General features: G+C 39.0%; 1 protein-coding gene and 1 non-coding gene across 3 annotated transcripts in view; one reads left to right on the forward strand and one right to left on the reverse strand.

The window, feature by feature from the left end:
• Positions 1-14599: 14599 nt before the first annotated feature.
• Hectd2 (HECT domain E3 ubiquitin protein ligase 2) overlaps positions 14600-26523 on the reverse strand; it is a 69090-nt gene continuing 57166 nt past the window's right edge. Inside the window, exons 15-21 of one of the 2 annotated variants that reach the window (XM_020169990.2) lie at positions 24726-24884; positions 23574-23648; positions 22803-22890; positions 22610-22716; positions 20604-20719; positions 19854-19997; positions 14600-16502 (exon numbers count right to left, since the gene is read on the reverse strand). In XM_020169990.2, the coding sequence (XP_020025579.2) occupies positions 16382-16502; positions 19854-19997; positions 20604-20719; positions 22610-22716; positions 22803-22890; positions 23574-23648; positions 24726-24884 (810 nt within the window). In that variant the 3' untranslated portion in view covers positions 14600-16381. Of the gene's footprint in view, positions 16503-19853; positions 19998-20603; positions 20720-22609; positions 22717-22802; positions 22891-23573; positions 23649-24725; positions 24894-26523 lie in introns of those variants that run through there. The other variant, XM_074078783.1, reaches the window with a different exon arrangement.
• Positions 18687-18793, forward strand: LOC141425167 (U6 spliceosomal RNA). Its single transcript, XR_012450259.1, has one exon. It is a non-coding gene; the product is annotated as a U6 spliceosomal RNA (small nuclear RNA).

Consider the following 26523-nt stretch of genomic DNA (forward strand, 5'->3'; position numbering starts at 1 on the left):
GGAACAAGGGTTTTTGCTGGTTGAGATAAGGATAGCTATACAGGGCATTGACTCACATTGATTTCCTGTGCGTGGGTGTTACCTTCTAGGTTAATTCTTTTTGATCTAACCTTTTCTCTAGTACCTGTTCCCCTTTTCCTATTGGCCTCAGTTGCTTTAAGGTATCTGCTTTAGTTTCTCTGCATTAAGGGCAACAAATGCTAGCTAGTTTTTTAGGTGTCTTACCTATCCTCACCCCTTCCTTGTGTGCTCTCGCTTTTTTCATGTGCTCATAGTCCAATCCCCTTGTTGTGTTTGCCCTTGATCTAATGTCCACATATGAGGGAGAACATACGATTTTTGGTCTTTTGGGCCAGGCTAACCTCACTCAGAATGATGTTCTCCAATTCCATCCATTTACCAGCGAATGATAACATTTCGTTCTTCTTTATGGCTGCATAAAATTCCATTGTGTATAGATACCACATTTTCTTAATCCATTCATCAGTGCTGGGGCATCTTGGCTGTTTCCATAACTTGGCTATTGTGAATAGTGCCGCAATAAACATGGATGTGCAGGTGCCTCTGGAGTAACAGTCTTTTGGGTATATCCCCAAGAATGGTGTTGCTGGATCAAATGGTAGATTGATGTCCAGCTTTTTAAGTAGCCTCCAAATTTTTTTCCAGAGTGGTTGTACTAGTCTACATTCCCACCAACAGTGTAAGAGGGTTCCTTTTTCCCCACATCCTCGCCAACACCTGTTGTTGGTGGTGTTGCTGATGATGGCTATTCTAACAGGGGTGAAGTGGAATCTTAGCGTGGTTTTAATTTGCATTTCCTTTATTGCTAGAGATGGTGAGCATTTTTTCATGTGTTTTCTGGCCATTTGAATTTCTTCTTTTGAGAAAGTTCTGTTTAGTTCATGTGCCCATTTCTTTATTGGAAGAACCAACTTTTTGTTTCATTAATTCTTTGTACGTTTTTTTTGGTTTCTATTTCGTTGATTTCAGCTCTTATTTTTATTATTTCTCTCCAATTTGTTTTGGGATTTGCTTGTTCTTGTTTTTCTAGGAGTTTGAGATGTATCATTAGGTCATTGATTTGGGATCTTTCAGTCTTTTTAATATATGCACTCATGGCTATAAACTTTCCTCTCAGGACTGCCTTAGCTGTGTCCCATAGGTTCTGGTAGGTTGTGTTTTCATTTTCATTGACTTCCAGGAACTTTTTAATCTCCTCTTTTATTTCATCAATGATCCATTGTTCATTAAGTAATGAGTTATTTAGTTTCCAGCTGTTTGCATGTTTTTTGTCTTTACTTTTGTTGTTGAGTTCTACTTTTACTGCATTGTGATAGGATACTATGCATGGTATAATTTCTATTTTCTTGTATTTGCTGAGGCTTGCTTCGTGCCCTAGGGTATGATCTATTTTGGAGAAGGTTCCATGGGCTGCTGAGAAGAATGTATATTGTGTAGAAGTTGGATGAAATGTTCTGTAGACATCAACTAGGTCCATTTGATCTATTGTATATTTTAGATCTTGGATTTCTTTATTGATTTTTTGTTTGGATGACCTATCTATTGATGATAATGGGGTGTTAAAGTCTCCCACAACCACTGTGTTGGCGTTAATATATGCTTTTAGGTCTTTCAGCGTACGTTTGATGAAATTGGGTGCGTTGACATTGGGTGCATACAGGTTGATGATTGTTATTTCCTTCTGGTCTATTTCCACTTTTATTAGTATGGAATGTCCTTCTTTATCTGTTTGATCAATGTAGGTTTGAAGTCTACTTTGTCAGAGATAAGTATTTCTACTCCTGACCGTTTTCGGGGGCCATTGTCTTGGTAAATCTTCTTCCAGCCTTTCATCCTAAGCCTATGTTTATTTGTGTCGGTGAGATGGGTCTCCTGTAAGCAACAAATTGTTGGATCTTCCTTTTTAATCTAGTTTGTCAAGCAGTGCCTTTTGATGGGTGAATTAAGTCCATTAACATTAAGCGTTAGTACTGATAGGTATGTGGTGATTCCTGTCATTTAGTTGTCTTAGTTGTTTGAAGGTTTGATTATGTGTACTTAAGTTGATGTTACTCTCTACTGTCTTGCTTTTTCTTTTCCTGTGGTTTGGTGCTGCCCGTTTCGTTCTTTTTTCTGAGGTTTTCCATATCCTTGGTGGTTTCCTCTTTAATGTTGTCTATTTTTGTCCTGAGTTCATTTATCTGTTTATTCATCGTGTACTCTCTTTCACTTTGGTGTTTATACAGTGCATCTATGGTTTCCTTTATTTCTTCTTTTGCTTTTTCAAATTCTCTATTTTTGTTGTCTTGGAATTTCTTGAGTGTCTCCTGTACATTTGGCTGACCCTATCCAGTATCAGCTCCATAAAATTCTCATTGAGTACCTGTAGTATGTCTTCTTTTAAATTATTCCTGTGGACTTCATTGGGTCCTTTGGCATAGTTTATCTTCGTTTTGTTGGAGTCTGGATGTGAGTATCTGTTTTCTTCATTCCCTTCTGGTTCCTGTAGTAATTTTTTGCTGTGGGGAAACTGGTTTCCCTGTTTTTTCTGTTGCCGCCATTGTCTTTGGCGTTGTTACTGTCCTTGTACTGTGTGCAATTAAGTATTTTCTAGCTTGTAATAATAATAATGGTAATATTTAGAGTGGAAGGGTGAGCTGAGATGGAAAGCAAGAAGTTAAAGAAAAGGGAAAAACAAATAGACAAGAAGGAGAAAACAGAACAAGGAATCAGACAAGAAAGTTTCAAAGTTATAAACAGGGAGCATTCGTGTACTAATCGACAGTAAACTGAACAGGCATTAGAGAGACAGAGAGAGGATTGAAAATAAAAATAAAAAAAAAGATAAGAATAAAAATAAAAATAAGTAAGTGAAAGAAATGTATATATAAAAATAAAATAAAATGAAAAATAGAAAATTAAAAAAAAAAAACCCAAAAAACCTCCAAGTTCAAATGCAATGAAGTTTCAGTCTTAATAATTTGGGTGTCCATCTCAGTCTCCAATCCTGGAGATGGTGCCTCAGATGTTGTTCTGTAGTTGTCTCATCAAAGGGGATGCATAAAGTAGAGCAAAACTACACATACACACACACACACAAAAACCCCACCAAGTGTCCCAAGTTCAAATGCAATACAGTTTCAGTAAATTTTTCAGCATGCAGGTGTAATTCGGTTGTTCTCTCATCAAAGGTAGGGAGAAAAAGAAAAAAAAAAGAGTCTGGAGACAGTTCTGTGAATGGCTATCTGCGGCTGTGGCTTGCCTGGCCACTGCTGTCAGCCTGCTGTTACTGGAGGCGTTATTTATGCAGATCTCTGGGGTGAGCTTAGCACTCACCTGGCCCTGCAGGCTTTGTTTACTCAGAGTTTTCCTGTGTGCCTCTGCTACAAGCTTTCCCCTTTCCAAGCACATTGGGGAAGGTGACATTGCACCCGCTTTCTCAGGCCTGAGTGTTTATTTACAGTTCATGTGGGAAGTGGGTCATCCCCCCTCTCCTGTGCAGTTTTCCTTCCACCACCACTTTTACAAGCTTTCCTTCTCCTGATTACTGGGTGGTGCTGCTGCTCCTGCCAGCCGCCATGTTTGTTTACAGCTCACATGGGAAGTGGGTCTTCCCTCCTCTCCTGTGGAGTTTTCCTCCCTCCGCCACTCTCACAAGCTTTCCCACTCCTGGTTGCTGGTCATGTGCCCCCGCTCCCACTGGAGCCTCTCCTGCCTGCCCGGCTTGTTTATTTACAGCTCCGGGAAGGATTTCCTTCCCCCACTCTTCAGCACTCAGTATGCCCCACCCTCTTTCCCGCTTGTCTTTATTGTTCTTATTGCTTATTAGTCAGTTTCTCTTTTTTCCCCGGATGGAGGTCAGTCTGTCAAGGGGGCTATGCTGCTCTGGCCCAGGGTTGTCTGTGGGAGTACTGTGGTACCGCAAAGCTCACCTTGTCTGCGTCTTCCCAAGCCATCTGGGCGCAGGCGACTGGTGGCCTTGGGGCCCTCCTTGTTTCTCCGTTTAACATGAAGTGGAGATTCTCTGTGCCGGCTGGAGGTGTGGAGGGGTCAAAGTTTTGCCTCTTCTCGGTGGTTTTGCCTGCAAAGTGTGTCTCCAGCGTCTCTCCAAGATTTCACTATAGGAGACACGCTCTCTGCTTCCTCCCTCTAGCCGCCATCTTGGAATCCCCCCAGGATTTAAATATAACTCTCTTGGATAAAAGAGAGCTCTAGCTCATTTTTAATATAACTTTACATTTTTAACTTTGTAAATGTTTGTACCATATTAAGATAATGTATAGACACTATGCTGTTACAAGGTGGTCATTTAAGACACATGAGCAAATATGTAAATGAACTCTGATTTAGTAGTACTTAAAGCTTGACAAGATCAGCAGAAAACACAAATAATTTCTTTGATAAAATTTTTCTCTGTAACAGTTTTTGTAGATGTTACTCAGGGCAGAACAATATTAAGATAATCTTGTTATTTTATAGACACAGATAATTTGATTTTAGTTTGACATGACCCTAAAAATCTTCTAGGCAACTCTTAGATTATACTCAACTCTAACTTTATTACACACCAAGGCTTTTTATTATACACTTTAAAAATGTACTCAGATCTTTCTATAACATATTAAATCCTTTTGTGGTTTGTCCTTATCCTTCCTATTTGAAACAATCTTTAGGACAAACCCTTGTTTACAAAATCCTTTTTTATCCAAAAACATTTCTTTTTTCCTTTAATTTCTCAAAAAATACATTCACTACCTATCTATATCCTTTCTAGTTGTTTATTCTGTAATTTGTATTTTAAAAATAACTTTTATAAGAATTTTAGATTTATTATAGGGGGATGAAGCAACTAATTAGTAGCCCTTGTTGTTTTAAGGAATTTATGATAGGTATAAGGTGTGTCCCTCAGGCTTGAGGGGATATTGTTTTGGGTGTGGAAACTGTGAGTGATTTTTGAGTTTTATTTGAATAGGGAAGGCCATCCTAGCTTGCCCTACACTCATCCCATCAGTCCACACCTTTGTGGAATGTATTTGTTCCTGAAGGAGGGGGCAGCAGAGATAGTTGCCTGGGGGGGAGGAGAATTTGAGCTTTTAATTGAGGTAGTAAATCCTGTCCCAGCAGAGGCACTGGAGTTTCAGGAGCTATGAGGAAAGGGTGACAGAAGAGGTCTCTCTAAAAGCAGGCCAGAGGCCGGGTAAACTAGCACTCTAGGGGCTGGCCAGATTTGCCCTGAATGATAACTTTTGCCATTAGACTGGGGACCTGGAGAGAAAGGTAAAACAGAGAAATGAGCTCCACTGTCTAGTTGGAAAATGATCTTTTGTTTTTCTGTCATCGTGGCTGCCCCAAGGCTCCTGAACATTGATGCCAAGAAGTGGAGCGTGGACAGGGGGCTGGGACCCATCAATCCATAGGAGGTGGCACCTCACCTTCCATTTGGAGGCAAGGGTGATAGGGAATGTGAAATCTCCAGTGAATATTTAAGGCTTGTGCCAGTTTTTGGGAAACAGAGGAAACAAACTCAGGCCCACTGTCTGACTGGATGGGGGCTGGGAGACCAAACTGTGGGATGATATCTATGACTGAAATTGTTGTTACTGTGGAAGCCTTTTTATTGGTTGATGGGTGGACGTAGACACCTCCACCCATTCTGTGAAGGTGTCTACCAATACCAGGAGGTACTTAATCCTCTTTACTGGAGCATATGTGTGAAGTCCACCTGCCAACCCATGGCAGGGAGACATCCCCTGGCTTGGTGGGTAGGAAAGGGAGGGGGCCTAATATTGGAGTTGGGGTTTGTGCACTGGCAAATTGAGCAGGATTGGGTAATCTGTTTAAGGTATCGTATGTTTCCTGGAGATAGAGAAAGGGATTGGCAGAGAAAGGTATAAAGAGCATGAAGATTAGGATGGAAAAGTGTATGTAAATAGGAGAGAAGAGTTTTAACTTCAGAAGGGGGGAGGGAGAGCTTAGTGAGGTGGGGAGGAAGGGGGTACATGGCCAATTGGGGTGAAGTTTGGAGGGCTGCTCACTTGGCCTTTGTATCCACTTGGTTATTTCCTCTGGTATTATGGAGGAGTCAGTCTGGTGGGCTTTGCAATGAGTAATGCCTAACCTGGGAAGGAAGGTGTGAAGCCTCTAAGACCTGGGCAGCATTGATAATGGGATTCCTCTTGTAGTTAGGAATCCCCTTTCCTTTCAGATAGCAGAGTGGGACAATAAAGTGTGGAATGCATACTTAGAGTCAGTGTAAATGTTGACAGTTTTGTCTTTTGCCAGGGTTAGAGCTCTGTCCAGGGCAGTCAATTCTGCCTTTTGGGAAGTAGTGCCCAAAGGGAGAGGGCGTGCCTCAATGACGGCACAATCAGACACGATGGCATATCCAGCTCTTTGCTGTCCATTGTGAATGAAGAAGCTGCCATCAATGAACCAAGTGTAGTCAGCCTGAGAAAGGGTGCCCTCCTGAATGTGGTCTGGGCAGGGGAGGAGCCCTTTAAGGATCTCGGGGCAGGAGTGAACTAGGGGTATTGAAGAGAGAGGAAGAAGAGTGGCTGGGTTAAGTGGGGCACATGACACAAAAGTTAGGGTGGGATCCTTGACCAAGGCCACCTGGAGGGATAGGATATGGGAGGGGGGCATGGAGTAAAGTCCTTTATATGTGAAGAGTTCTGAGAGGTTATGGGGAGAGTAAACAGTAAGCGGGGACTCAAAGGTAAGCTTTTTGCTTTCCTGTATCAAGAGAGAGGAGGCTGCCAGGGCCCTAAGGCATGGGGCCCATTCCCTGGTTGTGGGGTCTAACTGTTTGGAGAGGTATGCTACTGGAGTGAAGGAGGGCCCTAGGTTGTGTCCCAGAACTCCTAGGACAAACTCTTGCCTCTCAGAAATGTAAAAGAAGAAGGGACAAATGAGGTCCGGCAGGTGAAGTGCTGGGGCTTGTAACAAGGCTTGTAAGAGGGCTTTGAGAGAGGACTGGAACCAGAAAAGATCATTGGGGCAACAGATTCCTGTGGCGATTTAATGTTCCTAATGAAATGGAAAGACACAGATGAAGCAGACCTGGTTCTTGCAAAAGAAGCTAATGTGAAATGTCCACAAATTGTGATAGCATTTTATGAAGAGAGACTGACGTGGCATGCATATCCTGAAGATGCAGAAAACAAAGAAAAAGAAACTGCAAAGAGCTAAAGGAGGGGGTGGTTTCTGTCATTTCTCTTTGTACATAATACATTCACCTCCTTGCCTCCTCAAAAAAAAAAAATAAAAAAAAAAATAAAATAAAATGACCTGACACAGGCTGAGAGGGGTCCAGGGGCTCTTGGATGGGACCCCTGGATGCCTCATATACAGGCTTGACCATTAGACTGAAGCTGGGCACCCAGGCTCTGAGATAGCTAGCCAGGCTGAGGAAGGAGAGAATTTCAGCCTTGGTGGTGGGGGCAGGGAGAGAGGCTAACAAGGCCTTATGATCTGTGATGATAGCCTTGTGAGTATGGGAGATAGATAGGCCCAGGTAATTCACCTGGGTGAGAGACAGTTGAGCCTTGTTAGAGGACACATGGTATCCCTTTTTTCCCAGAAAATTGAGGAGGGCAGTGTGTTGTTGGCTATCCTCGAGCGAGGGGATGCAGAACAGGAGGTCATCTGCATACTGGAGGAGTTTACTCAGGGAGAGATAGAGGGTAAGGAGGTCCCTAGCCAGAGCTTGGCCAAAGAGATGGGGACTGTCCTGGAACCCCTGAGGCAAAACAGTCCAAGTCAATTGTTGGGAAGTAGGAGAATCTGGATCAGTCCAGGTGAAGGCAAAGAGATTTTCAGACTGTGGGTGGACAGGGATAGTGAAGAAAGTGTCTTTTAGGTTCAGGACTGTGAAATGGGTGGTGGTACTGGGGATGAGAGACAGGAGAGTGTAGGGGTTGGGCACCACGGGGTGTATAGGAGTCACTGCCATGTTGACTAAACGGAGGTCCTGTACTAACTGGTAAGACACATTGGGCTTTTTTACAGGAAGAATAGGAGTGTTATAGGGGGAGTGGGTTGGGCGAAGCTCTTAGTGAGAAGCTCTGAGATGACAGGCTTCAATCCCTGTAAGTGGATTAGAGAAATGTGATATTGAGGTTGGTTTGGGAAACAGAGGGGTCCTTGAGAGTAATAACAATTGGTTCATGATGTGTAGCAACTACAGGGTTCTGGAGGTCCCACACAATGGGATCCACCCATGTAGTGGGTAAGGGCAAGGGGTCAGGAGGGACTTGTGGAAGCAGGGCACCCATAATGGCAAGGAGGGGCCATGAGGATGGAGACAAGGGGTTAATGGGTTGTGGCTTAAGAGGGGGTGGGTTTAAGTGGCCTGGAATTTTGACAAAATGTCCCTTCCCAAGAGTGGGGTGGGGCAATTAGGGAGGGCTAGGAAGGAGTGAGTAAAAAGTGTATCTCCCAGTATACAGGTTAAAGGAAAAGTCATTAAGGGCTGGGTAGGGGTTCCTTCTACTCTGACTATGGAGGTTAAAGAAGGCTTGGTAGGTCACCAGAACTCCGGCAAGGCAGAAAAAGTGATGCCAGTGTCTAGGAGGAGAGAGATAGGCCTACTTCAATGAGGGCAGTTACCCTGGGCTCTCGTGGAGTTATGGTCATCAGGCCTGGGAGTCCTGGGCTCTGTTAGTCATAGCCGTGGTCACCAGTCCTAAAAGATCAGTTAGGGAGGAGGGATGGTGGGGGGGGCTTAGACCCTCCGCCTTGAGGGGTGGAGGGGCAGTCCATCACCCAGTGGCCCTCCTGTTTGCACTTAGGACATGGCCCTGGCGGGCGGCGTGGTTTAGGACATGCACGGGCCCAGTGTCCCTCAAGGCCACACTGAAAAAAAACATGGGCTGGGAGGTGTTTGGGATTTTTCCCGGCCTTGGGAGTTAGAGGTTGGAGGCTTTTGTCGGAGGGCTTGTGCCAACATCTGGAATTTAGCCTTATCTCTCCTCTCCTTATCAGCCCTTTGCTGTTCTTCTCTGTAATTATAGACCTTGAAGGCCATGTTTAAAATTTCAGCCTGTGGAGTCCGAGGGCCATTTTCTAGCCTTTTAAGTTTTCTTCTTATATCTGGGGCTGACTGGGAGATAAAGTGGGTCATGAGAATGATTGTCCCATCCTGAGTTTCAGGGTCAATTTTGTATGGTGTTGTAGTGCCTCTGTGAGCTGGGACAAGAAACTAGCTGGATTTTCCTTTTTTTCTTGTTGGATTTCTGAGTTTATCAAAGTTAACAACTGTTTGGGCCGCCTTTTTTAATCCCGCCACTAAACAAGTAACCATCTGATCCCTAAGCGTTCTGTCACCGATTTGGTAATCCCATTGAGGCTCCTCAGTAGGGATCGCTGTGGACCCTACAGGATGGGTGGGGGTGGTGTGATGGACCTCATCTGCATGGGCCCTAGCCGTGTCCCAGACCCTGTGTCTCTCCTCTGGAAGGAGGGTGGAGGAAAGAATGAGATAGATGTCATGCCAAGTAAGGTCATAGGATTGAGCAAAGTATTGGAACTCTTTAACGTAAGAATCTGGGTTAGTGGTGAAAGAGCCAAGGTGCTTTTCTATCTGAGAGATGTCAGTGAGGGAGAAGGGAACATGGACCCTCACAATGCCTTCCGCTCCAGCCACTTCTCAGAGAGGGTAGATGGAAACTGGCTGACTGGGGGTGGGGGGGTCCATAAGAGTGAGTGTGTGGGGGGCTCATGGGATCCTGTGATTCTGGGTGGGCGGAAGAAGGGATGGAGGGAAGGGTGGAAGGAGGGGCGGGGGCAGACAGGTGAACAATGGAAGCCCGTCTCTGATAAGGTGGAGGCTCATTAGCAGGGTTGAAAGAAGAGAAAGTTTCAGAGTCAGGAAGGGGTTCGGAAGAGGATTTGGCTGGTTTTGAGACTGGTTTAGAGGCTAACAGAGCCTGTGCAGGGGAACAGGAAGTGCAGAGGGAGGGTTTGGTGCAGAGATAAGAAAAGGATTGGATGTAGGGAAGTTCCATTTACCAGCACGCTCTCAGAAATTGTATAAATCCCTTAAAATATTGGGATCAAAAGTGCCATTAAATGGCTATTTGGAGGCATTATTTCATGGATATTGGGGCCAGGCCTGATTACAGAGAAAAATGAGCTTTTGGGACTTAAGATCAGGTGTGAGGCATAGGGGCCCAAGATTGGCCAGAAGACATCCCAATGGGGAGTCTGAAGGAGTTTTGGATGGTCCAACTCCCACAGTGAGGCCTGACATGAGGAGAGATATGGTGGGTGTCCCTGAAATATCATGTCCTCAGGAGAGAGAGAGAGCTGTGGAGCACTCAGAGGGAACGTCTTCACCACGGGGGGCCCACAGTCCCTAGTGGGGAACCTGGTTCCCAGGGATGGAAGAGAGCTGCAACCTAGCGCTAGGGTTTTGAGGAAATGACAGAGAGCACAGCTCTGCATGTGAGGAGGACTCACCGAGGGAGAGAGGACCTTGAGGGAAGATTGGCCAGTGGTGGATGGTGGTTGGAGGCGCACTGGGGCAGAGGAATTTTCCTGTGAGCTAGTGAGGGGGTGGCACTTTCTAGGATCGGGGGTTCCAGCAAAGCAGCTCTGGTTCTGGAGGAAGGGAATGGGAGGAGAGAAAGAGAGTGGTATGGGGTGTTGGGGGGCCCCGGGAGAGCAAGGTCAGTGCCAGGAGCGCACCCAATCCTGGGTTTTGGCACCAAATGTTAGGAAAAATGCCACACACAAAGAAAGCTCATGAGAAAATCTCAAGTCCAAGAGCAGAGTTTAATGGCAGGCTCAAACTGCCAGGCTGGCTGGGGAAAGATGGCGCAGCAGAGATTCTGGGCCAGGCGTGGCTTTTATAGAAGGGGGAGGTTAAGGAAGATGGTGCATGCACAGTAGTCTCTGGTAGGGGTGGGGCTGTCTTAGAGCCAGGAATTTCTGTTAAGGACGGGGCTGTCCTTGGGAGTTTCTCAAGTGAGGTCTGAAGATAAAACGGCTGCCAATTTACAAATGGTGACATTATTGTTCTATCACATACTCTCTCTGATTTTACAGGGGCTCACAACCAAGCATTTGCTTTCTCAGACTTGAATTTGGACTTTTGAACAGTGTTGGGACACTCAACTTTGGGGATTCCTGGAGATGAACTAAATGCTTTATCAGATGGTCATGGGCCTTTGGGGCTAGGGCCAGTGCTGTGGTTTGAATATAAAATGTCCCCCATGGGCTCATGTTTTGAATGCTTGGTTTCTAGCTGGTGGTGCTATTTTGGGAGGTTGTGGAAACTTTGGAAGGTGGGGCCTACTTTGGGGGAAGTAGGTCACTGGGATCATGCCTTTCCAGGCTGTATCAGGCCCCGAGTCTGCTCCTCTCTTTTATTCCTAGCCACCAGGGAGGACTTGTCTTCCCTACCATGATGGAATGAACCCTCTGGAACTGTGACCCCAAATCAATCTTTGCTCCCTTATTCTTGCGAGCTTTCTCATGAGCTCTGCTCCTACCGACCTAACTGGGGGTGACTGGAGACGCAGAAAGGACAAATGATAGAAGACAGACATGCATAAAGTTGGGGCCAGGTGTGGTGGGCACTTGGAGACACACAACAGCCTTGTTGCTTTTTTACTTCTCTTACTTTGCTCCTTTTCTCTATTTTTTAAAACCTTACTTCTAAAGTCGTCTTTTCTGTTCTTTAAAGTCTCTTTCCTTAGACTCTGTCCCACGTTTTCTTTAATCTCTCTTAAAGTCTTGGCCCTCAGACTTGCACTGGCCCATGTTCCCTTTAAAGTCTTGGTGCTCAGACTTGCAGACACATAACAGCCAGCAGCAGCAGCAGCGTCATTCTCATAAGCAGCCCACAATCCAACCCCATCAATAAGCCTCCTGTCCTCCTTCAGCTATATACAATAGTAAACAAGGAGGTAGAGCAACAGTTCTTGGGGAGGGGTGTGACATTGTTAACATGAGAAACCTGCTCTCTACTCCTCTGAACATAAACAGCTTAGGAAAAGCAGCTGTGCTGCATTTTGTCCTCTTTTGTGGCTGGGACCATGCCTAACTCAGCCTGTAGATCACTGAGCACAACTGTGCTTATGTCAAGTTCTCATGGGCTTTTCATAATCCACTCCCCACACCTTACATTGTTTTTGTCAGGTGTTTTGGTCACAGTGATGAGAAAAATAACAGTATATTTGCTTTGGAAAAAGATGAAAGGAATGTTCTTTTTTTGTAGTTCAGTCTTCTGTGTCAGAAGTTGTGACCAATTTGATTAAGTTATCATTAACTCTGGAAGTGCAGAATTTACCAGCATGGCTGCTGAGGTCAGTTCAAGGACTGTGTGGGCCTCTTGTAGACCTGTGCCTGAAGATTCTTGATAGGCAAGCACTGAAAAGAAAAGAAAGTAAATGCCTGAAATTGCCTCCAGGAAACTGGGGAAGACCTTTTGTTGTGGCTTTAAAAAAATTTTTGTTAAGATGAATTAATTGTACAAAAGGGTTTCACTGTGGTATTTACACACATGCACATGTTATTTGATGGAATTCACCCCACCAATATTATTTTTTTTTAATTCCCCTTTATAACAGTTTCTAGTATGTTTCATTATTGCTATTTTCATACACACATACACACACACACACACACACACACACACACACACACACACACACACACACAAAACGTACTTTGATCATATTGACTTTGGAAGGGCACTTCAACCCCAGAATCATAAAGAAAAAAATCTTTAGCGATTTTTTTCCTACTACTTTCATGATTTTGTTCTTCACATTACATTTTATAAATCCTCTTTGAACTTTTAAGAAAAAATGGTACAGATTAGGGATATAACTTCATTTTCTCCTATAATTATTGAAAAATCATTTTTTCTACATCATATATTGAATATTCCATTTCCCCCATTGATTTAAGATGCTTCTTTATTATGTATTAAATTTATTTTCTATTTAAATTATTTCTCGGACCCATTAAATTTATAAATATATAAATAATCTTATTACACACACTTATAAAGCAGTATTAAAAACCCTTGCCTAGTAAGACATCAGAAAGGATAAATTCTAAAGTCTTGCTTTTCTTCACACAACTTTAATGCCTCAAAAGCACCTTACATTCATTAATTTTGGGTTAAATCCAGTTTTAGAAGTAGTGGTTTAAGGTGTTTCCCCATTAGCACTGCCTTGTATCCTTTTATATTGCTTAACATAAGCCAGGTATTGTGTGAATGCTTCAGACATTGATTCATTTACTCTTCCCTACAAATTCTAGGTAGGCTTATTATTTTCATCTTACAGATTATTTCCATTTTATAATTGAGGAATGGAGAAGTTAAGTTTCCCAAGGAATCATAGCTAGTAAATGGTAAATCCAGGTAGTCTGGCCAAAGCCCAAGCAACAGAGTAAAGGACGTATAGTCAGCCGGGTAGACTGATCTTGTGTCCTCCCCTAAGAAAACCTACCCTGGTCTTTCTTCCAAGATCACATAGTCATTGGCAGATCTGGGGCTCAAACTGAAGCACTGTAGCTCCTAACATAACAAAGGATTAATATCCAGAATAAAGAAATAACTCCTAAAAGTTATTTAGGAGGAATTAAACTACTAAAAGTTATTTGCATATGGATCACCTATAGCATTCTTTCCTACATTCTCATAATTTCTTCTTTTTCTGTTAAGCTTAAGCTTAAGATATGTGGGCAAGAGAGAAAAAGGCCAAAAGGGATGGCTCTGAGGAGGAACACTTAAGATCTGAACTTGTCTATGTGCAGCCAATAAAAGGTCATACTCAGTTTACTCTGGGCACACTTCACTGGTCTCACACATTCGCATGGTGGGAAATCTCATGGTCACCCAGATACTGGATATACATAGTTTCATCCTGAAATGTGCTACGGGGGTTGTTATACTTATTGTCAACACACATCTTTTGAAGCTATGTGTTAGCAGTTTTCCTAATCACTAGTTTAAGGGACAGAGTAGTGCAAAGAATAGTTTCCATTTCCATTTTAAAACTATGGTTTTAATTAATTGCCTAGTGTTGAAAAAAATGAATTGAAGTCTGATTGTGTAATTATCATATCTGAAAAATTTTATCCAGAAATTAACTTCATACAATACAGATTTGTACAAAAAAGGGGAAATGTTAACAACTTCCAATTACACCTTAAAAATATTAAAGATTAGAAGAAGAACAAGACAATTTATAAATATCAATAAATACTATGTAATGCTTTAATTTACTGTGGCAGATACAAAAATCAAGAATTCATTAACAGAGTGTGTATAAAAAAAGGAACTACATGGATTTTCTAGCTGTTTAAATTAGTAAAATGTAACAGTAGTGGTTTTTACTTTTTTAAATGAGGTATTATTACACTGTAAACTAAAAAGAGAATAAATAAAGGTAATGTGCAACTTAGTGACAAATGGTTATAAATTTCAACTTAATAACAGACAACAAAAATTCTTCAGTTTTTTATGGATTTTGTCACTTAAAATTTGGCTTGCTTGTGTACTTCTTACTTAAAAGTGACATAGCTATTGATATACAGCACATCATTAAACATGCAGACCAAGCCAACACTATTTTTCCATGGGTCATCTCTACCAAATAAAAACTTTATGTTTTACTTAAAACACTTAAATCTGGTTTCTTATACATGATTCTTTTGTGCTTATTAATTAGTAGTAACCTACATTAAACATCTTACTTTCTAGTTTCAAGCAGTGTTAAGAGAAGCAGTTTTATTTGCATATGGAATTAAAAGCAGAGTTAAACAAAACTAAACTAAACTAATATGCCCTTAACTCTCTTAGGCTTTCCAAGACTTTTAAAAAGAAATACACTGTATAGTATATTCAAATGGAAAAGGAGAGTCACTTCAGTGAATAGTAAATGAAGTTAACTTTCTTCCCTTGAAGACTTGTGGGTTGGTTTCAGAACTGTAGGAAAACAAGTGACTGGTTCCTCACCCTTGAAGACTTCTGCTGGTTGGGTGCAGGAAGTATAGTAACAAGGAAATGGCCTGACTAGGTAAGATTTCTGGAAAGTTTTATTTGCATATGAATCATATGCTGGTTATTAAATGCTGGTTTCATTATTATTGCAAATACAACTTCAGAGTTTTCTCTGAAAGTACTCAAAGAATAAGAGAAGTTGATCTGGAAATGTTTATGACATGCTAATAAAACTGCTTCATTTGCTATAAATTAAAAAAAATATTTACTGTGACTTAAAATGCAGTTTTTTTTTTAACATGCAATTGTATTAGAAATGAAAAACAAGGGTACCTTTGAATTTACTACCTTTGGAATCCAGTGAGAAACAAACATTTCAGCCAAAATGCTGAGCTTTATCTTCACACCAAGCCACACCATTTTGACATAAATGTTATTATTGTATTCACTTTTGTCAAATACCTTTCCTATCTTTTCCAAAAACTAGTGTGTCAGTACAATTGGTGATCAAAACATGTAGATATGTCTTGTACATCAATCAAAATATATATAAAAGTAGTTCTTTTCTTTTGTGCTTGTAATTGACTTAATTCATCAATGATTACTTAGATCTGATTTTTCTATTATCTTGATCTTCAAGATATGATCATTATAGAAATATTACAGAGTACTCAAGTAACTGGTTTACTGCCAATGTGCATGCAGATTAACAATACTTAAAAGAATATAACCTTGAATCCAATTAGTCTGAAAATACTCTTGCACAATCATCTTTATTGGTTTGTAAAAGCTGTATACACATCTAAAACCCTGAATTTACTTTGTAAAAATAAATCTTTAGCAATAAATGGCACTATCAAAATCCCATTATTCTTAGGCTAGTATGTACTTATATACATGCTGTTCAGCAACAGCTGAAAAGAATCTTATAGAACCCAAAACCAGTATATCAAAAGACCCTGTAAACTGCATTTGCAATTATACTGTTGTTACCTCTATATGAAAATATGGCTACATGCCTATGTTAAAGATAGTGTAGCTATTTGCTTTGCTACAGTGTGCTGGCAGCACATGATCTGCCACTGGGTTCAACTGTATCATAAATGTGTTCCTCACTATACTCTGCTTTCCCAGTGGTACACCTGTGACACTACTTATGGAAATAATAAAGTGCTATAAAAAAAGAGTAACTGGACCCACATTTGTTTCTGCATTGTGGTCTTTTCCTCACTCAAAAAATTTGGGTTTTTAGAAAAATCATGCCTTCACTAAACATACTTCATATTCAATTAAAAAAAAATCTCAGTATTTTAAAGTTGGTGAGCTTTGTGAAAATGTTTTGAGACAGAAACATGAAAAGGTTAAAGGCACAATAAGAGGGAAGTGAATGCTACATATAAAATATATTTCAAGTCTTCTAGGTTACTCAAGTCCAAAGCCTTCTGAATTGGAGATTCCAATGATCAACTTCTGCTTCAGGTCTTTTTTGCTCTTGTAGGGAGGAAGGCAAAGCTGATTAAAGCAGGTGTGAGCCACAGGTAACCTAGAGGGGAAAAATAAGTTTTTAAGGGATAGTAACTCTTAAAATGTACAAAATGACTAAGGAACTTTTGAAAACACCAGATACATTCAATTCCATTTCATTATGCTAAGAGATGGCACATCCTTTACTGAACAAATATTTGAGTCCCTAACTATGTATCAGGTGCCATTCTAGACACTAAGACTATGTTTACAAACAAGACAATCAATAACCCTGCTCTCATGAAATTTTTATTTCAAAAGCATTTGTCTGGAGTAGGAGAGATCTGAATTTGAATGCTGCTTCTCTTATAGCTATGGGATTTTGAGTTGCTTAATGTCTCCAGATTTCAGTTTCTTAGTCAACATGACAGCATAAACTATTCAATTAGGTTGTTTAAAAGAGCTATCTGCACAAAATACCTAAGCAAAGTAGAAGACAGCATGTCATGATATTCTGGTCTTGACCGTCAAAAGTTATAAAAAGAACACTTTTAATGCTGTTAGCCTCAGTGCACAGGTGACACTAATCCTCTGACTTTTTGATCAGTTCCCCTAACTCTCAACCTGATGACTTTGCGATTTTCACTCAGGATTTCTATAGGCATCTTAGACCCTTGCCTTCATTTTTTTTTAAATTAAGTCCACAGCATTGGAATAGCTGTCAGAGAAGTCAATAAATAAAAATGGGGAATACACCAGAGAAAAGGAGAACATTTTAAATGATTTCCTATGATTTGACTCTAAACTGCAAAAGTTCTCTATACCAAAGGACTAGAGTTATTAGGAACAGCATCTACTGAGAGCTTGGTCTCTGATAAGCACTGTGCTGAATGTTCTGGCATGCAATTGTTTCATTTAATTTAGGCCTCAAAACAACCTAAAGAGTGGTTCTTATGCTCATTTTATTGATGAAGAAAAATTGAACATGGGAATATACATATCTAATATACAAAGATTAAACTTTTTTGTTTTTCACTTTTTTGGCAGTACTGGGGTTGAGCTCAGGTCATTGCACTTGCTAAGCAAGAACTCTACCATTTGAAGCCATGCTCCCCCAGCCATTTTTGCTTCTTTAGTTATTTTTCAAATAGGGTTTTGTATTTATTCCCTGGGCCGCAGCTTTCCATCCTCCTATTTACACTTCCTGTGACAGGTGTGCATCACTATGCTTAGCTTTACTGGCTGAAGTAGGATCTCACTAATTTGTTGCATGGGTTGGCTTTGAACTCTTGATTGTTCCAAACTCTACTTCTCAAATAGCTCTGATTACAGCTACGAGACACTGTACCCACCAAAAACTTAACATTTTTGTTTAGCAAAAATCTAATAGATTTTCAAAGATGGGCCTTATAGAAGAAATGGAAACTCCCTGTTCAGTTGGATTTTTGTCCTTGACTTTTGAGGGACACTGTTTACTGGGTCAAACTGAAATGTCATGTGTCTTTGATGGCCAGCTAAATTTAACCTATGTTTGGTTCCCGTTGGGAGTTCTAGTGCTATCCCTTAGATTCATGAGTAAGCCATGTTAGTTTATAAAATAATCACTGAAATAATTGGAAAGGTTTACGTGTAATGGCACCTTTATTAAAATATATTACTTAGATTACCTTTTTAAACTATTTTGTTAATATGAAATATTCTGAAAAATTAATTTTTATTGAGCAAATAAGTATGTAAAAGGCTTAAAGTTTTCTCATTTTAGGTCCTTGTAAATATTACTCCAAAATTTCTTAATTTTATACATATATGTAAATTTTTTGCTTTTTAAGTTTTTTTTTTTTGGGCAGCACTGGCATTTGAAACTCATGACTATAAGGTAGGTGCTCTACCACTTGAGCCACTCTGCCAGCCCTTTTATTTTTGTGTGTGTGTATGTGTTCAAGTATTTTTGAAATAGGATCTTGTGAGCTATTTGCCCAGGCTGGCTTTGAACCGCATTCCTGATCTCTGCCTCCCAAGTGGCTGGGATTACAGGAGTGAGCCACAGGCACCTGGCTTAAGTATAGTCCTGATATTGGCTTAAATATTTATTCAAGAAACTTACTAAGTGTGTGCCTACATGGGAAATACAAAGATAGAAGGCGTGGCCTCTGCCTTGAAGAGCTAAATGACTTAAGACAAAGTGTGATTCAGCACATCACTTCTCTCTAAAGAATAATGACTTTTGGCTTCACACAGTAAGGCACATTAACCTGGGTCTTCAGCGCTCGCTTCAGTAGCACATACACTAAAACTGGAGTGGTACAGGGAAGATTAGCATGGCCCCTGCACAAGGATGGCATGCAAATTTGTGAAGTGTTCCATATTTTAAAAAAACAAAAAACTGGGTTTCAGGAGAGGTGACAAGCACATACCACATATAAAGGGAACAACTTAAAGTATGGAGGAAGGGAGGCATGAAATGTGTTTAAGGACTCAGCCAAAGAGCCTACTGATTGAAGCATGGAAAGAAATGAAAACTCTGATACACAGCTTGGAGGAAAGCCTGTAGAGCTTATCTGATAGGTTCTGGATTCTACAACTTAGAGCAAAGGGAGCAATAAACCTATTATTAGCCAAGAAAATATCATGCTCAAATCAGTGTTAAGGAAAATGAATTTAATAGGGTAACATAATTAGAAAGCGAAGAACCTGAGCAGGTAGACCAGGAAAGCATTTGAATAAGCTAGGAATGAGGTAAAAAAGTAACTATGTCAAGGTGGTGGCAGTTAGGAAAGTAAAGGACAGACTGAATTTCTAAAATGAAAATACTCAGAAATGTTCAATGTATGGGGCAGGAGAAAAAAATGGTTATAATCAAAGTTGTGCCTACTGAAATTAGTTTCAGAAATTACAAGGTGTTTGGGAAAAGGAGTAAGAAGATCAGCATTTAATTAATCTATTAACACTACTAGAAACAAATTTAAAGCTATCATTACTATCATTTCATATGTGAAGAGTATGAAACTTAAAAAAGAAAAAAGAAGACTAGTACTAGTACTTCTGGTACAAAGTGTAAGAGTCAACCAACTCCCCCCCACACACCCCAAACAAGAAACCTCAATTTAGTATTTTTTTCTAAAAATAAAAAATATATTTACATAAAAATGAAGGTTAGATAGTACTATGACAAAGGAGCCTGGGTTCTAAAATAGACTGCAAAGCAATGATTTAACCTAGCAAAGTAAAAAGTTGATGGAAGTGAATTATTATCAGTTAGTAGTACTGGTATATGTCAAAAAAGACCTTTCAGCCAAAGTCTTTTTCATTTCAATGCCACATTTACTCTAAAGATTTTTATATGAGAATGACTTCAGACACATGAATCTTCTAATTCCAAATTAGCAATCAAGTATAGATTAAAAATAAAAATTATAATCTAGAAATTTACCAATTAGTAGAAGTTTCATTCTTTGAGATTTTAAAGTTCAAATCAGCCATTCCTCCTACAGGTACTCTGTCACTTCCTGTAGTAAAATGTAGCAACTTCTTTTGAAGATCAAGAGGAAATCCAAGCACAACATCCCAAAAGTACCTATAGAAGAAAATTTACATAAAATATCCTGACAAAAGCCATGTAAATCATAATGAAATAGTATAAAGCATATATAACATCCATGGACTAGGGGCATGGCTCAACTGGTAAAGCACTTGCCTCGCAAGTGTGAGGCCCTGAGTTCAAACCTCAGTACCGCCCCGTCACAAGAAAATACACACACACACACACACACACACACACACACACACACATCCTTAATGTAAAATTAAAGGATGAGTTTCTACACATCAGTTAGGCTTTATAGAACCCATTTTGTCTTAGATATAATTTGTAAGTCTTACTTTTCAACAGTGACATTAAAAATGATATTTATAAGTATAGCATCCCTGAAATTCTAGGACCAAAGTTAATTTTTTAAAGCAAAAACTATACTTTTGTAGAAAGTTATTTATATAGTTTTCTTCCAAGGAGATTGCTAAGTTACTTCATATTTAATGTTCTCATATTTCTAGAGAAGAAGTAAGACAGTGTGGGACTCTATAATATTTGTTAATTGATTAAAAAATTGTAAGTTATACAAATAAGCAAACCACATTGTTCTGCTCATTCTTCTACAACCCCACCGGAAGTATAAGAACTCACCTTATAGTTAGGTCTGTTTTCGCATAGCCGTCATAATGAGTGCTTCTCTGCAGAGCATGCATGTCTAGTTCAGGACTTCCACAGACCAGAATTTCAACCTCTTCTGGACGAAGCAGCTGTTAATAATTGTTTGTCAAAAATAATTTAAAAGGTGTTTTATTTATTTATTTATTTTGGTGGCACTGGGGTTTTGAATTCCGGGCCTCATGTCTAGCAAGTACTCTATCACTTAAGCCATGCCCCTAGCCCTCTTTGTTTTAGCTAGTTTTTCAGGTAGATCTCTGACTTTTACTGGGATGGGCTTTGGATCTCAACCCTCCTACATGTGCCTCCCAGGTAGCTGGGGTTTAAGCATGCACCATTATGCCCACCCCAAAATGATTTTTTGCAGCACTGGGACTTGAACTCAAGATCTCCTGTTTGCTAGGCAGGCGTTCTATCACTTGAGCAATTCCACCAGCCCTTCTTTTGTGTAGGGTATTTTTGAGATAGGGTCTTGCAAACTATTTGCTGGGTCTGGCCTCAAATAATGATCCTCCTGATCTCAGCCTCCCAAGTAGATAGGATTGTAGGCATAAGCCACCTGCACCCAGACAAATATGATGTTTTTAAATGGAATGTAAACTCTATTCAGGAAATCAAATCACAAAATCATGACTTTTCTTATTAGTAAATCCAAACAGTTTTTTGAAGAAAATTGTTTTCCACTTATATATTTTTCCTGCTGTAGCATGGTATTTTGCTTCTAAGGTTTCTAACATATGAAACAGTAACTAGAAGTTTGTCAAAAAAAAAAAAGTAAATGACTTAGCATAAATCAAAACTACTCTTCTCCAAAAGCAGCATGAAACTCTAGCATTCACTCATCTGCTTGGCTCCTACCAATATCCCATATATGAGACCTTCTATGTGCACTGCAATAACAGAGATCATGCTATGCCATTTATTTCTGATTTTCCCTCTGTTCATCCCCCTAACTATCAGTAAATTATAATTAAAACAATTAGAGCTCAATAAAATACTTCTTTTTCAGAGGTGCTTTCAAAAATAAACATGTTGCAAAGGTTACTCTACAACAAACAAGAGAGAAGGTAAACTACCTCCTTCTGCCCTGAAGTAACAACCTCCATAGTTTCATTTCTCTCCTCTATGAAAAATAATTGAACCTGGATGCCAATGGCTCACACCTATAATTTAGCTATTTGGAAGACAGAGATTAGGAGGATCATGGTTCAATGCCAGCCCCAGGCAAACAGTTTACAAGACCCTAACTTGAAAATATCCACCCACAAAAAAGGGCTGGTGGGGCGGCTCAGTGGTAGAGTGCCCTACCTAGCAAGCATGAAGTCTTGAGTTCAAACCCAGTACCACGAAGAAAAAAAAAAAATTCAAACGAAAGACTTTCCTCCAATCCTTCACAATAAAACTGAAGGAGAAACAGGCATGATGGTGTGTACCTTGGGTAGTGGGGTGAAGGATACTGTATATTTCCAACAAGGCATTCTAACCCAAATTCACATGGCTAAGGCAGGTCAAGATAGCCTAAGAGTCCACCATGTGTCTAGAGCTAAATTATCTCCTATGGGTAAGAGAAAATTCAGAGTTGCTGAGAGACCTTTGAGAAAGCACGAAGCAATTACACAAAATACTTCTTAATTGGTGAGAGGCTGTGGCTTTTGTCTTAGAGCTATCTATGTGTTAACTCTGTTTCTGCGCTTTGTCCCTTGGGTTGCTTTATTCAGTCTAGTTGGGGAAAGTTTTTAAAGCCCTATACACATAATTTAAAACACAGCAAAAAGGGAGAAAAAAATGAAGTGCCTATTGTTTTAAATAAATCTAGAGAAGTAAGGCTGAAGTGGGAGAGCTATTTTAATTTCTAAGTCTATTTTTAAAAGAAAACTTTCTAGTTTTGAAATATTATATACCAAAATACTTAAGGAATTATTTGCCAATGTTTTACCATTACAAAACCTAACCAAAAGCTTAATTTAGAGTTTTAAACTCACCATTAGGGCATTTGAAGCACATACACTATGAAATCCATAATAAAATGCAGCAAACTGCTTATAGATGGATTTGTTGAGAAGGAAGTCAGTATAAAGCTGTACATATTCTGGAAAGCAATTTTACATCTGTTATATATAGTAAAAGTAACTGTAAATACTAATTCATTTGAATTAAAAATGGCATCTAATATACCTTTTCTATTTTGATTGGTGACTGGAATTTTATCACCTCCTGGCTTTAAATTATATGTCTTTATTATTCCAAATTCTTCTTGAAAAACCTGATAGGAAATAACATAACAGTATTTTCACTGGCATTATTGATGTAGTAAAAGGCTTCAATGAACAGGTTTCTAAATTTTAAAAAGTAGTTTTTTCCCTCCCTTCAAATACACAACAATGGAAATGGGAACCTACTGTGACATTTATATTAAGAGATATCATTTTGGGATAAAAAAAAATAGGGCCTTAACCCTATCTGTTAAATACAGTTAAATACTTTAATGATGCTCACAAAATGTGGGTGGCCACCTAGCCAACACTCAGGGCTGTGAACTGTGTGGTTCACTATAATTTCTGTCTCCTGACTATTCTAAGAGCAGTGGGAGTGAGAGTGTTTTGGTCTGACCCATTACTGCTACTTTTAACTTCTTGTGTTGAAGTTATAGGAGAGGTTTAGTTTTGAAGCGGAAAAGCTCAGAGAAAGTCACTGAGTCAAGGGAATATGTAATTTCCCAGTGCAGTACCTTGCCTTTGGTGAATTTTCTTTAAGCTCTTTCATCGACTGCTCATCTACATGTGTCTGCTTCACTGTCTCTACTTTTCAGGTTAATATCCTTTAAGAAGTATACTGTTATGTGTTAATTAACCCTTGTTCATCTTTTCTAATACCAAACGTTGAGTAGCAAATGGCATTTTTCATATTTGCGGGATAAAGGTGACAGCTATGTGCCCTTATTAGTACCTGGAATGTTGAGTAGAAATCTTCTTCAACATTGCCTTCATATGATAAGAGTTCACTTAATCCATGGGCTAATTCCTATAAAAAGAAATCTGTTGTCTGTCTTTTTAAATCAATTAGCATGACTTCAAATAGTTAAGTACACTGACGTGTTCATTTACATGTGAGACAGTAAACTCTTTCAGATTTCAAAATAAATATTTGAGATATATTTTCAGGACACAAAATGTTTTACAATTTCTACTATTCAAAGGTTCAAAAAATTCATTACTGGCCATATAGAAGGAAATTATTCTGTTCAAATCACAGAGTTGTGTAACTCGAGGATCTATTCTTAAGCAGCAGGTTAAGTGTGCCTCTGCTGTGATTTCCAGGATAATTCACAGCTAGCTACTACATTACTGTTTATGAATAGTCTTACAAAACAATGCTGTTTTAAGATTCATCTTTTAAACATAAAACATACAGTTCACACATGTTAAATAGTTTGTACATTTTAGTTACCATGTCCTTCTAAGAAAAAGTTGAGAACACTGTAAGAAAACTTTTTATATATTTTGTTATAACTCAACTTGTCTATGAATAAAGACTTAAAAATAGAACTGACCCAGTATTTAAATTATTAAAATAAGATAAAAAACAGTGTGGGTTAGAATTATCTTATATACTTTGCATAATTAATTTTCCATTCCTTTAAAACTGTAAGTTTTCATACATTTCTAAGCTGGAAAAGATTTGATGATTGTCATCATTTCTTTTAATCATTAATAAAAACTTTCCCATTGTTCACATATGGAAACTAGAGCTAAGAAAGATTAAATAATTCATCCAAGTTCACAAAGTTAGTAAGTGGCAGAGCCTGGACTCACATCACTGTCTCTCAAGACTTCAAAGTTTGTTTCAAGCACGCAGCAAAGTGTGTTACTGTAAAGAAGGTCTAACTTACCATTTCTACTTTGGTAACTGGAATTTTATCATCTCAATTAACTTATTGATTTTATTAGAAAGGGGAAATTCAGATGAAAAAGGAGGAGTTCCAAAGGTCGAGAGAAACCATACTTTAAAATAAGAATAGCATTAGGAGGAGACGGACTATGCAGGTAGAAGAGAGATGACTTAACATTGAGGGACAAGATGTTAATAACTTATACTTACAGGCATAATTTGACATAAGTCATCAATGGTAACACTGCAGATGCCTACTGGTGTATTTTGATCACTTGGAATGATAGGAGGGCTCAATAATTTCTTGTAACAGCAGGGAGGGAAACGAATATCCAAGGTGATACTGTTATAAACAGCTAGTCCCATGAGCTATGCATTCTAAATGTTAAGCATTAACATAAAATTCATGACGAAAATAAGTTTTGAATTATGCAGTCTACTTCTTTCAGATTTAACACTAACCTTCTAATTAGTCCACACATTTCCTTTCTTCTGACTTAATTTCCTTTTATTGTATGAAATATAATTCCTTGATTACCAAGTCATGTAAAAAGGTGTTTAATTGATTTCCCTAGCAAAGCTTATCTAAGATCACAATAGATAGGAATCTCAGACATTTCTACAAATTATTTAACATACAGCTGGTGGAGTGTCTCAAGTGGTAGAATGCCTGTCTAGCAAGCGTGAGGCCCTGAGTTCAAACCCCAGTATCACCAAAAAACCAAAACACCTCCTTAACATATAAATTTTTTTCTAAATTTAGACATGAATGTTGATAGTTTTATAAGCAGCAGCAAGAGTTTATACAGAGCTCACTGCAGAATGCACTATTGATTTTAGAAATACTCATTTTAACTATTTTAAAATTAAATACAGATTGTGTTAAAAGAGCTGAAATGAAAAAGCTCATGGATATATATATATGCTATTGATAAACTAATAGGGTAAGTAGTCTCCTACATTAAAACTTAAAAAGGCTTTAGTTGCTTGGAGTTTACTCAAAGTGTCAAAGTTAAAAAGCTACAGATTTTATGTTTATAAACTTTGTATGCTTTATTTTTAATTATATGGCAGATTGTAACATCCATTTCCTGAAAGAGGGGTTTTAGCTAAAAATTTCATAATATTGAATTGTCAATTATTATATAAAGTTATTTAAAAAGTAATACATTATATAGACTCAAAAGGAATCTAAACATATGAACTGAGTTAATGGTTGAAAACAATTCTAAAACACTGGAAGATTGCCAATATTTCAATTTGCTAAGGCAGAATGAAAGTTGATAATAAAGAATAGCTATGCCATTTTATGAGTAACCATAGACTGACCAATGTGTTCAAAGGTACAGACATTGAAAGTATGTTCTAATATACTTATATTCTTATAATAGCAAAAATGATAATAATCTCTGTAGTTATAATTTATGATCCACTACTATGGTGATGACTTCTAAGAATTTTTCATTAAGTTAAAAACAATTATAAGCTTGAAGGCAGGTTTTTCACAGTGAGAAAGTAGGGTAGGATTTGCTACAGGATACTCTCCCAGGCAGAAGTGTAACATTTCATTTTGCACTAAATCTACCTCCTCTGGTTGAAGCAGATATGGGGATGGGGTAATTTTTCTGCTAGAGCCACTGAGGTGTCATGTAGTACAAAGAGTAGAGTTTGGAAACCCTTGCACTGTCCTACATTAAAAACACTACTCTTAATTCCAACGCTCCCTTTTAAATTGTTAGATTATAGCTCTTCATTTAATCTTCAAAACATTTTACAATTATTATTGCATGTTTTATTATAACATTTCTTGTAAACTCCAAGGTCTTACCATATTTAAAAACAACAGAAACACATTATCAGAACTAATAAACCAAATTTTTGGTCCCAAAATATATAAATATTAGCTATACAAGAACCAACAATATTATCTCACTGGTCTTGCCTGTTACTTCCAAATTTTCAGTTTTCTTCCTATTGACATGACCCTAATTCACTATCATCTCACGTT

The sequence above is a fragment of the Castor canadensis genome, chromosome 7 (genome assembly GCF_047511655.1).
Source record: "Castor canadensis chromosome 7, mCasCan1.hap1v2, whole genome shotgun sequence".
NCBI lineage: Eukaryota > Metazoa > Chordata > Mammalia > Rodentia > Castoridae > Castor > Castor canadensis.